General features: G+C 45.0%; 1 protein-coding gene across 1 annotated transcript in view; it reads right to left on the bottom strand.

The window, feature by feature from the left end:
- Positions 1 to 17309, bottom strand: part of LOC115472441 (calcium-activated chloride channel regulator 1-like) — a 168322-nt gene that overhangs the window by 71293 nt on the left and 79720 nt on the right. Inside the window, exon 9 of the mRNA XM_030206730.1 lies at positions 11245 to 11469. Coding sequence (XP_030062590.1) covers positions 11245 to 11469 — 225 coding nt within the window. The remainder of the gene's footprint in view (positions 1 to 11244; positions 11470 to 17309) is intronic.

The following is a 17309-nucleotide window of genomic DNA, read 5'->3' as shown; positions in this document are numbered from 1 at the left end:
AATAGGCCCCAGCACCGACCCCTGAGGAACTCCACTGCCCACCTTCCTTTCCTCCAAGCGGATTCCATTTACCACCACTCTCTGCCACCTGTCGGTCAACCAGTTTCCTATCCAGATCACCACTTTCGGTCCTAAGTTCAGCCATTTCAGCTTATTCACGAGTCTTCTGTGGGGTCCGTATCAAAAGCTTTGCTGAAATCCAAGTAGATTACATCTAGCGCACATCCTTCATCCTGTTCTTTGGTCACCCAGTCAAAGAAGTCAATAAGATTCGTTTGGCAGGATTTTCCTTTGGTAAAGCCATGTTGCATTGGGCCCTGTAACCCATTGGCTTCTAGAAAGTTAACTATTCTTTCTTTCAGCAGCGACTCCATTATTTTTCCTACCACCGACGTGAGACTTACCGGTCTGTAGTTTCTCACTTCTTCCTTTGTGAAGAGGAACCACATCCGCTCATCTCCAATCTCGCAGAACCTCTCCCGTCTCTAAAGATCTAATAAATAAATCCTTTTAGCGAGCAGTAAGCCTGCATTGGGCTTACCGCCACTTCATAAAAGGTTGCCTAAAATTGCTTTTTTGAAATTTGGAAGGACAAGGTGATGATCATTTAAAGAACGGAGTGAACGTGAAGGAGCATAGGGAATGGTAAGAGAGGATAAGTAATCAGGGATGTCCACATATAAAGGGCTTTAAAAGTAAGGAATGTTTTATAAACAGTTCTTTGTTCAATGAGAAGCCAATGATGTTGTCGGAGTAGTGGAGAAACATGATCTGTGCGACGTACAGGGTTTTGTTGGTGCCTAAAAGTAGTCACAGTTGCCGGTGCTAAGCACTATTCTATAAACTGTGCCTAACTTTGAGCGCAATTTACAAAATAGCGTTTAGCGTCTTTTTCGGCACCATCTTTAGAATTTAGTGCTATATGCCTGTAACAGGCCTGTTACAAAATTACTTCACATGCAGCACATGCAGTGTAATTAGGCACATACTAGTATGTGACTTTAGAGTAGGTGTGTTCAGGGGAAGAGTCTGGGTGGAACACGGGCAGATTCATGACTTTTGCATGTATTTTAAATAAGTACATATGTCTGTAATTACATGATAACACTTATGCCTGCTTCTAAGCAGGCATAATTGCCTGCAGAATTTGTGCTAGTATTTTATAAAGAAATAAGTGCCTATCAGGGGCATAATCGAAAGAGAAGGGCACCCATCTTTCGACACAAATCGGGAGATGGGCATCTTCTCTCAGGGGCACCTAAAGCGGCATAATTGAAAACCGATTTTGGGCATCCTCAACTGCTTTCCGTTGCGGGCACAACCAAAGTTACCGGGGGCTTGTCGGCAGCGTATCAAAGGCAGGACGGGGCGTGTATATCTGGATTTTCAAAAGGCGTTAGACAAGGTACCTCATGAAAGGCTACAGAGGAAATTGGAGGGTCATGGGATAGGAGAAAAAGTCCTATTGTGGATTAAAAACTGGTTGAAGGATAGGAAACAGAGAGTGGGGTTAAATGGGCAGTATTCACAATGGAGAGGGGTAGTCAGTGGGGTTCCTCAGGGGTCTGTGCTAGGACCGCTGCTTTTTAATATATTTATAAATGATTTAGAGATGGGAGTAACTAGCGAGGTAATTAAATTTGCGGATGACACAAAGTTATTCAAAGTCGTTAACTCGCGACAGGATTGTGAAAAATTACAGAAGGACCTTACGAGACTGGGCGGCTAGATGGCAGATGACATTTAATGTGAGCAAGTGCAAGGTGATGCATGTGGGAAAGAAGAACCCGAATTATAGCTATGTCATGCAAGGTTCCACGTTAGGAGTTATGGACCGAGAAAGGGATCTGGGTCCCGTCGTCGATAATACACTGAAACCTTCTGCTCAGTATTCTGCTGCGGCTCGGAAAGCGAATAGAATGTTGGGTATTATTAGGAAAGGTATGGAAAACCTTTCCTAATGTTATAATGTCGTTGTTATAACGTCGATGTTATAATGTTGATGTTATAATGCCGTTGTATCGCTCCATGGTGCAACCGCACCTTGAGTATTGTGTTCAATTCTGGTCGCCGCATCTGAAGAAAGATATAGTGGAATTGGAAAAGGTGCAGCGAAGGGTGACTAAAATGATAGCAGGGATGGGATGACTTCCCTATGAAGAAAGACTAAGGAGGCTAGGGCTTTTCAGCTTGGAGAAGAGATGGCTGAGGGGAGACATGATAGAAGTACTGTATATAAAATAATGAGTGGAATGGAACAGTGGGTGTGAAGCGTCTGTTCACGCTTTCCAAAAATACTAGGGCTAGGGGGCATGCGATGAAACTACAGTGTAGTAAATTTAAAACAAATCGGAGAAAGATTTTCTTCACCCAACGCGTAATTAAACTCTGGAATTCGTTGCCGGAGAACGTGGTGAAGGCGGTTAGCTTGGCAGAGTTTAAAAAGAGGTTAGACGGTTTCCTAAAGGACAAGTCTATAAACCGCTACTAAATGAACTTGGGAAAAATCCATAATTCCAGGAATAGCGTGTATAGAATGTTTGTATGTTTGGGAAGCTTGCCGGGTGCCCTTGGCCTGGATTGGCCGCTGTCGTGGACAGGATGCTGGGCTCAATAGACCATTGGTCTTTTCCCAGTGTGGCATTACTTATGTACTTACGTGCTTAAGAGATGGGTGTCCTTAGCTGATAATGGAAAAAAGAACTGGCCCATGGCTCCTGAGCAGGACTCCAGCCGGTCTCTTCCCAGCATCCTGAACACACCAACCTCAAGATCCGGGGTCCCTTTCCACTCAGGGTGACCTTGTTCCTTCTGCCCTCCAATTGCTGCCAGTCCTTCTGGGGTGCACCCTCTATTCCTGGGTCACCACTCAGGCCTGCCTGGGCTGTCCTCTGTACTCCTCCTCAGGAACTATAACCTGGTTTCTTTATCTTGTATTAATATGCAAATTAGATGTAGATTAAACAGTTCTCAACAACAGCATGTTCATCAGGCAGCTCTTTATCCAGTTCCCTGGGCACTCTTCTTCCAGCTAAAACACTTTCACAGGTCTTCCCACTGAGCCTCCCACACACAGACACCTGGGTTCAATACTAACAGCCTTCTGTCCTGGACAAGATGTTTTCCCCTCACCAGGAGTATACAGCTCTGTCCTCCAGCCCCTGGCTGCTAGCTCATTGTTCTTAATACACAGTTCTATCCACAACAGACTATCAAAAGTCCACAGAGTCCAGCCAGGTCTCCAGCTCCTCTCTCTTCTCTCTCCTTTCCAAACTCAGGTAGGTATAAAATGGATGATTAGCTTATCCACTCCTTTAGGCTTTTCCCCCTAATTCCAGGCAGGACCCAGCCCATAACAATTTACACCTGTTTCCAGCCCAGGACTCCCCTTGGTCCTAGCAGCCTCCACCTGGACATTCCCCTACTGGCTCCCTCAAGTGACTTACCCCTGGCATTTCCCCCCATTTCTATGGGAACAGTGCCATCTAGTGGCCTACCCAGGACAGGACAGCCCCTTATTCTTCACACCCCCACCTATGGTAGTGGTGTACAGTTGTGGGAAGTGGGTTTGGAGGGGGGCTCAGCACACAAGGTAAGGGAGCTATGCACCTGTGAGCAATTTGTGAAGTCCACTGCAGTGCCCCCTAGGGTGCCCGGTTGGTGTCCTGGCATGTGAGGGGGACCAGTGCACTACGAATGCTGGCTCCTCCCACGACCAAATGGCTTGGATTTGGTCATTTTTCAGATGGGCGTCCTCGGTTTCCATTATCGGCGAAAACCGAGGTTGCCCATCTCTAAGGTCAGCGATCTCAACATTTAGGTCGACCATCTCTAAGGTCGACCTAAATGTTGAGATTTGGGCATCCCCGACCGTATAATTGAAATGAAAGATGGACACCCATCTTGTTTTGATAATACAGGTTGCCCTGCCCCTTTGCGGCGCCATCCTTAGAGATGGGCGCCCTTAGAGATGGTCATCCCATTCGAAAATGCCCCTGCACGTGTGTTTATACAGTGGGGGAAATAAGTATTTGATCCCTTGCTGATTTTGTAAGTTTGCCCACTGACAAAGACATGAGCAGCCCATAATTGAAGGGTAGGTTATTGGTAACAGTGAGAGATAGCACATCACAAATTAAATCCGGAAAATCACATTGTGGAAAGTATATGAATTTATTTGCATTCTGCAGAGGGAAATAAGTATTTAATCCCTCTGGCAAACAAGACCTAATACTTGGTGGCAAAACCCTTGTTGGCAAGCACAGCGGTCAGACGTCTTCTGTAGTTGATGATGAGGTTTGTACACATGTCAGGAGGAATTTTGGTCCACTCCTCTTTGCAGATCATCTCTAAATCATTAAGAGTTCTGGGCTGTCGCTTGGCAACTCGCAGCTTCAGCTCCCTCCATAAGTTTTCAATGGGATTAAGGTCTGGTGACTGGCTAGGCCACTCCATGACCCTAATGTGCTTCTTCCTGAGCCACTCCTTTGTTGCCTTGGCTGTATGTTTTGGGTCATTGTCGTGCTGGAAGACCCAGCCACGACCCATTTTTAAGGCCCTGGCGGAGGGAAGGAGGTTGTCACTCAGAATTGTACGGTACATGGCCCCATCCATTCTCCCATTGATGCGGTGAAGTAGTCCTGTGCCCTTAGCAGAGAAACACCCCCAAAACATAACATTTCCACCTCCATGCTTGACAGTGGGGACGGTGTTCTTTGGGTCATAGGCAGCATTTCTCTTCCTCCAAACACGGCGAGTTGAGTTCATGCCAAAGAGCTCAATTTTTGTCTCATCTGACCACAGCACCTTCTCCCAATCACTCTCGGCATCATCCAGGTGTTCACTGGCAAACTTCAGACGGGCCGTCACATGTGCCTTCCGGAGCAGGGGGACCTTGCGGGCACTGCAGGATTGCAATCCGTTATGTCGTAATGTGTTACCAATGGTTTTCGTGGTGACAGTGGTCCCAGCTGCCTTGAGATCATTGACAAGTTCCCCCCTTGTAGTTGTAGGCTGATTTCTAACCTTCCTCATGATCAAGGATACCCCACGAGGTGAGATTTTGCGTGGAGCCCCAGATCTTTGTCGATTGACAGTCATTTTGTACTTCTTCCATTTTCTTACTATGGCACCAACAGTTGTCTCCTTCTCGCCCAGCGTCTTACTGATGGTTTTGTAGCCCATTCCAGCCTTGTGCAGGTGTATGATCTTGTCCCTGACATCCTTAGACAGCTCCTTGCTCTTGGCCATTTTGTAGAGGTTAGAGTCTGACTGATTCACTGAGTCTGTGGACAGGTGTCTTTCATACAGGTGACCATTGCCGACAGCTGTCTGTCATGCAGGTAACGAGTTGATTTGGAGCATCTACCTGGTCTGTAGGGGCCAGATCTCTTACTGGTTGGTGGGGGATCAAATACTTATTTCCCTCTGCAGAATGCAAATAAATTCATATACTTTCCACAATGTGATTTTCCGGATTTAATTTGTGATGTGCTATCTCTCACTGTTACCAATAACCTACCCTTCAATTATGGGCTGCTCATGTCTTTGTCAGTGGGCAAACTTACAAAATCAGCAAGGGATCAAATACTTATTTCCCCCACTGTAAATAGGCTAAAAATAGGCACTTTTTCCACCTCCAAACCCAGGCAACCTTTTATAAAACTATTCTGTGGAGGGTAATTTTATAGCAGGGCACCATGGGTAGGTGCTTACAGAGACGCGTATGTAGGCACTATTTCATTTAAAAAAAAAAAGTAGGCGTATACTTTACTTCATAAAATACTATAATTAAGTCATCTTACACATGCCTTCTTTGCAGGCACTGATATTTACACCAGCTTGTGAACATTTGCGCATAATTTAGAAATTTTTTTTATTTTAAGCAATTTACAAATTTAATTTCAAGAATACATCTTGATACAGAAAAGATGAATATTACCAATTCGGATTAACCTAATCGCAAAAGGAAAAGTATAATATATCACATTTCTCATCTTAAGTCCAACACAAAAGGAAAGCAAGTCACAATATCTGTGGATAGTAAAGAAAAACTCTACAAATTAAGGATTAAGAGGCTAGAAAGGAGAATTCCAGGATTATTACTATTAAAGTTATGGAGTAGATGTAATTACAACTCTTGGGTGTGCTGATGGAGTTACAACTATATTAGAATCTATGAAAGAACTTAAATATATAGGATCAAAGAAAACATATTTCACTGAAGTTAGTTTCAACACACATTTACAGGGGAAATTCAACCAGAAAAGACCACCCAGTTCAGGGTCGTAGCCACAGATGGGCCTGGAAGGGCCCAGGCCCAGCCACTTTCCCTCCAGGCCCACCCACCCAACATCCCCTCACATGTCCTCCCCGCCAGCGCTGCCTCGGTCCCTGCATTATTCTTTTCTTCGCTCGTCGCCAGCAGCGCTGCCATTCATTCACACAGGCAGCTCCGCTCCCCTCTGCCGCGTCCATCTGGCCCTAAGTAAACAGGAAGTGCGTCAGAGAGGGCTGGATGGACACGGCAGAGGGGAGTGGAGCTGCCTGTGTGAATGAATGGCAGCGCTGCCGGCGATGGGTGAAGAAAAAAATGCTGCAGGGACTGAAGGTAGCATGCAGGGTTACAGCCCGGTGCACATTTTTCATTTTGTTTTTTTTTTTGCAGGAGTGGTGGAGAGAGAGAGGTAGGGAAGGGCAGAACTGAGCAGAACATGGTGCTCATCCATCCAAGCTGTTGGCCCACCCAACAATTGCCTTCTGGCTACGCCACTGGCCCAGTTGTACAACTCGTGGGCGAAGTTTAAGGAAATCTTGGTGCCTCTTTTGGGTCACTTTAAAGACATCCTGAAACATTCTAACCTTGCAATTCAAAAAGAGGTCTTCTTTATGATGGAAAAATTGTTTCAATATCCAGTCTCTATCAGGTTGAAATACAAATGTCACTATAAGTGTTGCTGGTTTTAAACCCAAATAACCATCTTCAAGTGCCTGTGTTAAATTCAAACTCTTAAAGGGTACTTCAATCCCTTCAGCAACAAGTTGTTCAGTATCCTTCTTAGTATAGGGTAAAAGGCAATACTGTAATCAGCTATGCTCACGCTCAGTTAACAGTGCTTTGCTGGAAGTCTGATGTAACTAGTCGTGGCCAACTCCCAGCTTCCACACCACTGAGTGTCAGAAAGCTGCACAGGTCACTAACCACGCCCTTTACTCCCTAGAAGCAAAGGGGGAAAAAAACTAAAAATTGGATTACTCCTGATTTTGAGAAAAAACCAGACTAGCTTGAAAGATTTAAATAATTTTATATTTATTAAATAACAACAACAGTTTCAGTGAATGAAAATAGTCAAAAATATCTGTAATAATTTAACTATAATTTCTATTATCAGTTTCCTTAATTGAACCAACACATTTACAGAAGATTAACCTTTTAACTTTTTCTTTTCTTTACAGGTTTCGCAACCTTACCATCGCGGACCAGAACAAATCAGATAAGTATTATTACTCAGAACCTTCCCCTTTTTGAACAAGGAAATGTATAGTTTTAAGATAAACCCCTTAAATCAACAACCCACCCCTATTAAGAATTTGATTCTTTGCTATTCTTTTCTTTTTCAGGTATCACAAGGATCTTCACTCCCGGGAGACTTAAGGTAAGTATAACTTTTGACTGTTTCTGTTAATTGTTTTCTTTAACTCTTTTTGTTTCTACAATAGTACTTAGCTGTCGCCGAAATTTTCCACGATATCTTTCTTGCGGTGGGGCCCAACAATTCTTCCGATGTTCACTCTTCCCTCCATGCTGTCTTCGAGCTACACCTCACGCTTAACAAATGAAATGGGGGCAATACCCTGCCTTCCTATTTTAAAACTTAAAGAATATTCTATCTATGGGAAGTTATAACAATAAACTGGGGCTCACTAGCTTAAGTAAAATAAAAATTAACATAAACACCCTTTACTTGTCAATTCTAGGCTTTTTTTTATATTCCCTAGGCTAGACAGAGTGTCTGATCACTTGCAGCAGAGCAGCCCAGCTCAACATTCCACTGTCAGCCTTACTTCTCAACATTCCACTCCTTCATCCACCCTGCACTCATACAGCCTTTCAAGATTCTTTCCTTTACTCTCACCTAAAATCCCAAAACCCGACTTAAAAAAAAATACTTAACACAGCCACCTAAACTCCCCCCTCACCTTAACTGACCTCACTTTCACTCTCAATCACCTCTTACTCACCCAGAACATTTAAACTAAAAAAAAACTTAAGGAAACACTCTTCACTCTAAATTTTAGTCCCACCTAAATACTTCTTAATTACCCTTGATAATTCTATTACCCTAAAATTATTTGTTCTCCTCTTTTCACCCAAAATCACTCTTCCTCACTCACAACACCACAATGCTTCCTCACTCTCTGAAGGTCAAAACCACTCTGCCCAACTGTCCACCAAGCCGTTTCCCAGGAAACGGACCCTTCGGCTTGGGGTTCCAAACCCCAACAGCCAATCCTAAGTCCTGCTCAACATTCCGCACCTGCCTGCTGACAAGCGGAATGCTGAGCAGCACAACTTAATCTCCATTTTAAATAGGAAAACCCCATAGGAATCTATGAGAAATTCCTAAATTATTTAAAAACAACAATAAATTTATGTTAAATCACCCCAAACTTACTATGCCCACTAAATTTCCCATTCCCTACTAAACTGTATTTTTAGAATTTAAATATCCCACAATTTAACGTCCGCCCGCCATTATTCCACCTAAACCCCTTCCAAAAATCCCAAATTCAGTAAAAACCATTCCAAAAATTCAATAAATACTTCCTTAACCTGCCCCATCAAATTTAGCAATTTAACCCTTTCCTATCCCTGTTAAACCCACGCTCGTCCAAAACCCCTATTTAAAAATTAAAAATTAAAAAACTAAATCACCACAAAAATCCTAAAAAATTCCCCGAACCTAAAACTGAAAACAGAATTCAAAAATCTTTAACCATTTATTTTCTAAAAATCAAAAACCGCATTTTCACTATTTAAAATTTAACTAATTAAAAATTTAAAACAAAACCCCCCTTACCTGATTCCTGATTTTCTTCTCACGTTTCAACTTCCCTCCGTTCCGGTCCTTGACGTTCGTGGATCAATTCGGAGCACAAAATAAAAAAGCTCCGTAGCCGGCCCAAAATTTAGGCCCCGGCTTCGGCCTACTTGTAACTACGCTCGTTCCTGATATGTGCATGAGGCGCGCCGCCTCATGCACACTTGCGCCAACGTCTTCTTCTCGTCAGCCATTCCTCCTGCTCTCCTCACACGAAACGGAGCTCTTAAAATGTCCCGAGCCTCCCGAAACCACGAAGCCTGGCCCAACGTTGCCTGCCAGAGGAATCAGCCCCGGACCATCGCCGTTCCTCCTGACGTAGCTCTTCAGTCCCGGAACGTTCCCTAACGTCCCCGGGACTCCAAAAATCGTGGCGCTGCCCCACGGCCTCTCCAGTGGCTCCAAACCTGTCCCAGAACCTCCCGGCCCCAGCGACGACCTTGGGCCCGAACCCAAAACTCCAGCTTCACCCGAAAACAGCGGCATCACCTTTCGCCACTCCAAGATTCCTCCCTCCCACCTAAAACGGCCCCAAAAACGTCCACCACCGGGCCCAACGCAGTGCCTGGACACTGTCACGTCTCCCTGACAACCAGGTAAATAAAAAAAAAAAAACTTTCTTTTTTTTCTCCTTTTCCCTTAACCCTATATTACAATACATTTTTGAAACCGGAGGGTAAGCTTGTTCTGGAATCTTCAATATTTTAGACAGATATTTTTTAAGTTATAAGAGGAGCAATTGAAGCCTGTCTAGGAAAATTTATTAAGCGCAATGTATTAGCTCTCTGTTGGTTTTCCAAATTCTCAATTTTATTCTGAAGAAATAAATTCTCTTTAATCATATTTACTTGAATTTGTTGAAGAAATTGTATATCCTTAGCATTAGTCCCAATCATTTTATCCATTGTTAATATTTTTTTTCTAATATAGGTATTTTCTCTGATGAATTTTGAGATTGCTGGATTACTAGTAAATGTTTTTGTGAAAAGGAAGATTCTAGACCCAAAAGGGCTTCCCAAATGGTATCTAAAGGTATTGTAACTGTTTTTTTAGGCAAAAACGACTTACTCAGTGAACCAAGATCAGTTGAAGATTCATTAGAAAGCTGTGTCTCCTTCATCACATTGACTTCACCAGTGCATTTTTTCTAGCAAAAAAGGTGCCGGTACTCAAATGCTAGGCCACCAAGGGAGGGGCGATCACTGAGGGTTTCACCCTACAATAGCCAGGCCCCCTGCAACCAGTCACAGAACCTACGACAAGGCAGAATTGGTGTGTAGAGCCTGAGCTCTTTCATTAAAACTTGGAGTCCATGTGTCAATTTTAGCAGACAATGGAAAAGGTGCCGGTACTCAGCACCCCCAAGTACCCCCTCAAAAAAAGCCCTGGACTTCACCAAGAACGTTTTCTCCACACTGATCCGCAACTATCTGTGCGGAAGTACTCGGCAATGCATTGCTCGAGGTTGACCCCGTGCCAGGAAGTTCTACTGCCTCTTGGAAACTAAGAGTTTCCTGGTCAGATCTCTGCTCATCCGCTGGCATAGGTGGTGTTATCCGTACTTCGGGACAAAACGATGTCTCTGTTTCAAGCTGGGGGGTGGCTCACCTTTCTCCACTCCCTCCAGCAGCGAAGGCATAGATCCTGATGCTGTTACTGGAAAAACAAAGTGATCCAAAGGCCCCACCGTTGGCGTGACTAGCGCCGCGGGGCTAGCGCATTGTCTGCCCCTCCTCTTAGGCATAGGAAAAGCCATTTTTCAAAGCTCCGGGAGAACAAAGGTAGGTTCGGAGTGACTTCACAGTACTCCCTTCAAGCCACCATCTTGCCTCAATTTAGAATATTTTATAATCTATGTATGTATTTGTGCACTCAGCCATGCTCCACCAAAACTCTATCCATGTACACTTCAAATAGCAAAGTTCATGCCTTAATGCCAAAGCCCATACTTTTATTCAGTCAGTGTTCTGTGAGGTCATTTACACATGTCTATTGCCACCTACACATGGGAGTGACTTATAGAATTTCCTCTTATAATCATAGATAGTAGTTTAGAAAAAAATTATAGGATGAGACACAGATAATGAATGCCCATTATTAAAAACAGATCAGTGCAAAAACATTATATTACATCATATTTTACCTCAAATCCAGACCTTAATCCTGCACAGATGTTTGTTCCTCCATTAGCTGTTGTAGGAAGAAGTGTGACCAGGTGTTTCCGAGTAGCATCACTGTCTATTTGTCTTAAAGATGACCTGATTGAAGCTGAACTGTGAAAGGTGACAATACCAACATGGGAGTCTGCCTCAATAATCTGCAGCAGAAACAGCTCTGCTGCCTGACGCAGGCGACCAATGCGATTACTCTGGAAGTGGAAAAAATGCTTTATCATTGTCTGTAACCTTTGGCAAAACAGATTGTAAAGAAATTATTTAATATGATAAAATTATAAATGTGACAGTATGACTTTAGGTTTTTACAAGCAATTGAACAGACAGAAATATTTTGAGGATCTCGTTTTAAATCTGCTGTTGATAAATACTTGTTTTATTGCATAATGTAGATGCTAGTTTATTTTACTGTATGTTAACTTTTGCCTTTAAATATGTATCATATTTGTCGTTTGTCTTCTTTTGATTTTTATATATAATTCTGATTTTATTAACCATTTGTTTGTATATTACCTTGAATATTTTTAGGAAGAAAGATTTTAAAATATAATTAAAGTGTGTTAAGCAGCATTACCATGCTGGCATGACAATTAGAGTGCACTAATTCACACATTAACTGCATGCCATTTTGGGGATGAGAACTGGGCAGGTTATTGGTGGAGTAAGGACATGGACTGCAAATTGCAGTCAGCATGCGGAACTTACCACATGCCTGCCTCCTAGCCTGCACAACTACCTACCTGCCTCCCCGCCTGCCACTTTGCCAGCCCATCCTGACTGACTGCTCACCCTGCAACCTGCCTGTCCCCCAGCCCATCTACCTGCCAACCCACCTCTCATTACTCTCCTGTCCAACTGCTCAACCTGCCTGTCTCCCAGCCCTTCTACCTGCCTGCCCCAGCCCAGCAACCTACCTACCTGCTTGCCCCCATCAACCCACCTACCTGCTGCCAGTACACACCTCAGTCACTACATATGGCCTCCATACACATTCTCTTCCTTGCCCTGTCCCTCCCTAATCTTTTCCCCCTCCCACCGTTGTATACCACACGAACTCACGGCCCATCCATGTCCTCTCCAGCCCTGCTCACTACTGCAATACCCTACCCACCCCTGTCCCCTACCACCTCACCTTTCCTACTGTCATCCTCCTCCTTCCTAGCTCTCAACCTTCAACACCTCCTTCCTGCCATGAACCCTTCCCCATTCCTCCTAAGCGCATCCCGTCTTCGTCGCCTTCGTCACCCCACCTCTCCTAACCTCCTCCGCACTCTCTTGCTCCTTCTCCTGCTATCCGCGGAAGACATCAATCCCAACCCAGGTCCCCCACACCTGTCCTCGTCCTTGTCTCATCCATGCAAACGTTCCCGCGATGTCTCCAATCTCATCTCTATTCCCCTCCTCCCCCCCTCCTCCCTCCCCTTCTCGTGTGCCCTGTGGAATGCCCACTCGGTTTGCAACAAACTTTCCTTCATCCATGACCTCTTCATCTCCCATTCCCTTCAACTGCTCACCCTAACTGAAACCTGGCTCACCCCTGACGACTCTGCCTCAGCCATGGCCTTATGCCACGGAGGTTATCTTTTCTCCCATTCTCCCCGCCCAGTTGGCCGCGGTGGCGGCGTCGGGCTACTACTTTCGCCCTCCTGCAGTTTTCAACCTCTCCTCCTATCGCAGTCTCACTGCTTCTCATCCTTTGAAGTCCACTCCATCCGTCTATTCTACCCGCTGCCACTTAGAGTTGCAGTCATTTACCGCCTACCTGATAAGTCCCTCTCTTCCTTCCTTACCGACTTTGATGCCTGGCTCTCCATTTTTCTTGAGCCCTCATCCCCATCCCTCATTCTTGGCGACTTTAACATACACACTGATAACCCATCCAACTCACACGCTTCTCAGTTCCTCACTCTAACCTCCTCCTTCAACCTCCAACTGAGCTCCACCACCCCTACTCACCAATCTGGCCACTGTCTTGACCTCGTCCTCTCCTCTACCTGCTCACCCTCCAATTTCTGCGCCTCAGCTCTTCTTCTCTCTGACCATCACCTGATCACCTTCACACTTCATCACCCTCCCCCTCAGTCCCACCCAACACTAACCACTACTTCCAGGAATCTCCAGGCTGTCGACCCTCCCACCTTATCCTCTAGTATCTCTGATCTCCTCCCTTCCATCATGTCCTCCGAGTCTGTCGACAAGGCTGTCTCCACTTACAATGCCACTCTCTCCTCTGCTCTGGACACCCTTGCACCGTCCATCTCCCGTCCCACAAGGAGTACTAATCCCCAGCCCTGGCTGACCCCTTGCACCCGATACCTTCGCTCTTGCGCCCGATCGGCTGAACGCCTCTGGAGGAAATCTCGCACCCATACTGATTTCATTCACTACAAATTCATGCTATCCTCCTTCCAGTCCTCCCTATTCCTCGCCAAACAGGACTATTACACCCAATTGACTAATTCCCTCAGCTCTAACCCTCGTCGTCTCTTCCCCACCCTTAACTCCCTCCTCAAAGTGCCCTCCGCTCCCACCCTCTCACTCTCTCCCCAATCACTGGCTGATTACTTCCGCGACAAGGTGCAGAAAATCAACCTCGAATTCACCACCAAACCATCTCCTCCTCTTTATCCTATAACCCGCTCCCTCAATCAACCAACCCAGGCCTCCTTCTCCTCCTTTCCTGATATCACCGAAGAGGAAACCGCCCATCTTCTCTCCTCCTCGAAATGCACCACCTGTTCCTCAGACCCCATCCCCACCAACTTACTTAACACCATCTCTCCTACTGTCACCCCCCCCCCCCCACCTGTCATATCCTCAACCTCTCTCTCTCCACTGCAACTGTCCCTGACACCTTCAAGCATGCTGTAGTCACACCTCTCCTCAAAAAACCATCACTTGACCCTACCTGTCCCTCCAACTACCGCCCCAGTTCCCTCCTACCCTTCCTCTCCAAGATACTTGAACACGCCATTCACAGCCATTGCCTTGATTTTCTCTCCTCTCATGCCATCCTCGATCCGCTTCAATCCGGCTTTCGCCCCCTATACTCGACAGAAACGGCACTATATAAAGTCTGCAATGACCTGTTCCTTGCTAAATCCAAAGGTCACTACTCCATCCTCATCCTCCTTGACCTATCCACCGCTTTTAATACTGTCAATCACAACTTACTTCTCGCCACACTGTCCTCATTTGGGTTCCAGGGCTCTGTCCTCTCCTGGTTCTCCTCTTATCTCTCCCACCGTACCTTCAGAGTACATTCTCATGGTCCTTCCTCCACCCCCATCCCGCTCTCTGTCGGAGTTCCTCAGGGATCTGTCCTTGAACCCCTTCTTTTTTCAATCTACACCTCTTCCATGGGCTCCCTGATCTCATCTCATGGTTTCCAATATCATCTTTATGCTGATGACACCCAGCTTTATCTCTCCACACCAGACATCACTACAGAAACCCAGGCCAAGGTATCGACCTGCTTATCTGACATTGCTGCCTGGATGTCCAACCGCCACTTGAAACTGAACATGGCCAAGACCGAGCTTATTGTCTTCCCTCCCAAACCCACTTCTCCTCTCCCTCCACTCTCTATCTCAGTTGATAACACCCTCATCGTCCCCTTCTCATCTGCCCGCAACCTCGGAGTCATCTTCAACTCCTCCCTCTCCTTCTTTGCGCATATCCAGCAGATAGCCAACACCTGTCGCTTATTCCTCTATAACATTAGCAAAATTCGCCCTTTCCTTCCGAGCACACCACCCGAACTCTCATCCACTCTCTCATTACCTCTCGCCTTGACTACTGCAACCTACTCCTCACTGGCCTCTGTTAATAATAATGAACAGAAATATAATGAAAAACTGTTGAATTGTATGAAGTTTCTATGGTCAGTGGAATGTAAGCATTAAGGCAAAAGAGATATGAGTCCACAGGCTTGTGAAAACAATAATGAAGTCATAGAACGAAGAGGGAGTTATAGAATTAACCTTGAGCTGAGCAGCCTGCTGTGAAGCGGAGACAGGAGGCTGTAAAGGGGAGAGAGAGAGAGTCTGTGCAAGGTACCAGAAAGAATGTGGATTGCAGCCATTTGTAAGATAAGAAATGTGAGAACGAGCTTCAAAGAGAGAGGGTTGATGACGTACACATTGGGTTCAGTGTGAAAGAAAGTGAATATAAACAGAGTAGCATATATGTGACCTGAGCAAAAGCAATATCAAAGCTGAGCAAATATATCTCTGTATTCCTGCTAAGCATATATATTTCTTTGTATCCTTGATAAAAATAACTTTCGCTCCCATCTGAGTGTTCCTCAGATGCTTCTGTCCAACGGGGGGCAGTCGACAAAAATAAAACTTTTTTGATTATTCTTTTTATAACAGGTGTCAGTTTCTTTATTTACACACATATAGGGTGTAAATCATCAAATTGGCGACCTGCGGCAGGACGCGGCTGCCGTCGTTTGGATTAAGTTTTTGGATTTTTTTATCGTGTGACTTTCTTTCCTATGATCTCCAGAAATGGCCAGCCTGGATTGAGTAGGTTATAGACTGTCAGTCAGCTGAACCGTGAGTATATCTTGGAGCAAAGTCTTTTGAAAAATTGCTTCTTTATTTTTATTCTTGTATCTTTCATTATTTATATTATTGTTTGCTGTGTATTTTGCTAGCTTAGGCATTGTTTGTTATTATATCATGAGACCTTTTCAGTCTAAGAACGACCTTTCCCTTAAACCCGCTGCAGAGGGTCAGGGTCAGGAAGAAACATCTATCACTCCATATGTTTTGTATGTAGATAGCCGAAAGCATTGTTCACCTCTTGTGCATGTTAAAGATACTTTTCCCTTTGAAGCTCCCGTTATTCAAAAGGTCTGTGAGAAATGGGCAGGATATGCAACTAAAGACCCATTCAATTAACCTTGAGCTGAGCAGCCTGCTGTGAAGCGGAGACAGGAGGCTGTAAAGGGGAGAGAGAGAGAGTCTGTGCAAGGTACCAGAAAGAATGTGGATTGCAGCCATTTGTAAGATAAGAAATGTGAGAACGAGCTTCAAAGAGAGAGGGTTGATGACGTACACATTGGGTTCAGTGTGAAAGAAAGTGAATATAAACAGAGTAGCATATATGTGACCTGAGCAAAAGCAATATCAAAGCTGAGCAAATATATCTCTGTATTCCTGCTAAGCATATATATTTCTTTGTATCCTTGATAAAAATAACTTTCGCTCCCATCTGAGTGTTCCTCAGATGCTTCTGTCCAACGGGGGGCAGTCGACAAAATAAAACTTTTTTGATTATTCTTTTTATAACAGGTGTCAGTTTCTTTATTTACACACATATAGGGTGTAAATCATCACCTCCCACTTTGCCATCTATCCCCCCTTCAGTCCATTCAGAACTCTGCTGCATGTCTTCCACCTGCACCGATATACTCATATCACCCCTCTCCTCAAGTCACTTCACTGGCTTCCGATCAGGTACCACATACAATTCAAGCTTCTCCTATTAACCTACAAATGCACTCGATCTGCAGCCCCTCCTTACCTCTTTACCCTCATCTCCCCTTACGTTCCTACCTGTAACCTCCGCTCTCAACCGAATCCCTCCTTTCAGTACCCTTCTCCACCACCGCCAACTCCAGGCTCCGCCCTTTCTGCCTCGCTTCACCCCATGCCTGGAATAAACTCCCTGAGCCCATACACCAGGCCTCCTCCCTGCCCATCTTCAAAGCCTTGCTCAAAGCCCACCTCTTCAACGTCGCTTTCGGCACCTAACCACCATACCCCTATTCATGAATTCTAGACTGCCCAACTTAACATTTTGCCCATTAGATTGTAAGCTCCTTTGAACAGGGACTGTCCTTTTTATTAAACTGTACAGTGCTGCGTAACCCTAGTAGTGCTCTAGAAATGTTAAGTAGTAGTAGTAGTACTGTCACTTGTGCAGTTACCACTCCCCTGGATCCAACTGGGAGTGTTTGAGAAAGTCCACCTGGACATTGTTCTTGCCTACTATATGTATAGCTGAAAGGTCATCCAGATGC

The sequence above is a fragment of the Microcaecilia unicolor genome, chromosome 6, assembly GCF_901765095.1.
Source record: "Microcaecilia unicolor chromosome 6, aMicUni1.1, whole genome shotgun sequence".
NCBI classification, from domain to species: domain Eukaryota; kingdom Metazoa; phylum Chordata; class Amphibia; order Gymnophiona; family Siphonopidae; genus Microcaecilia; species Microcaecilia unicolor.
The sequence above is the reverse complement of the archived record's forward strand: the minus strand, read 5'-3'. Positions and strand labels throughout refer to the sequence as shown.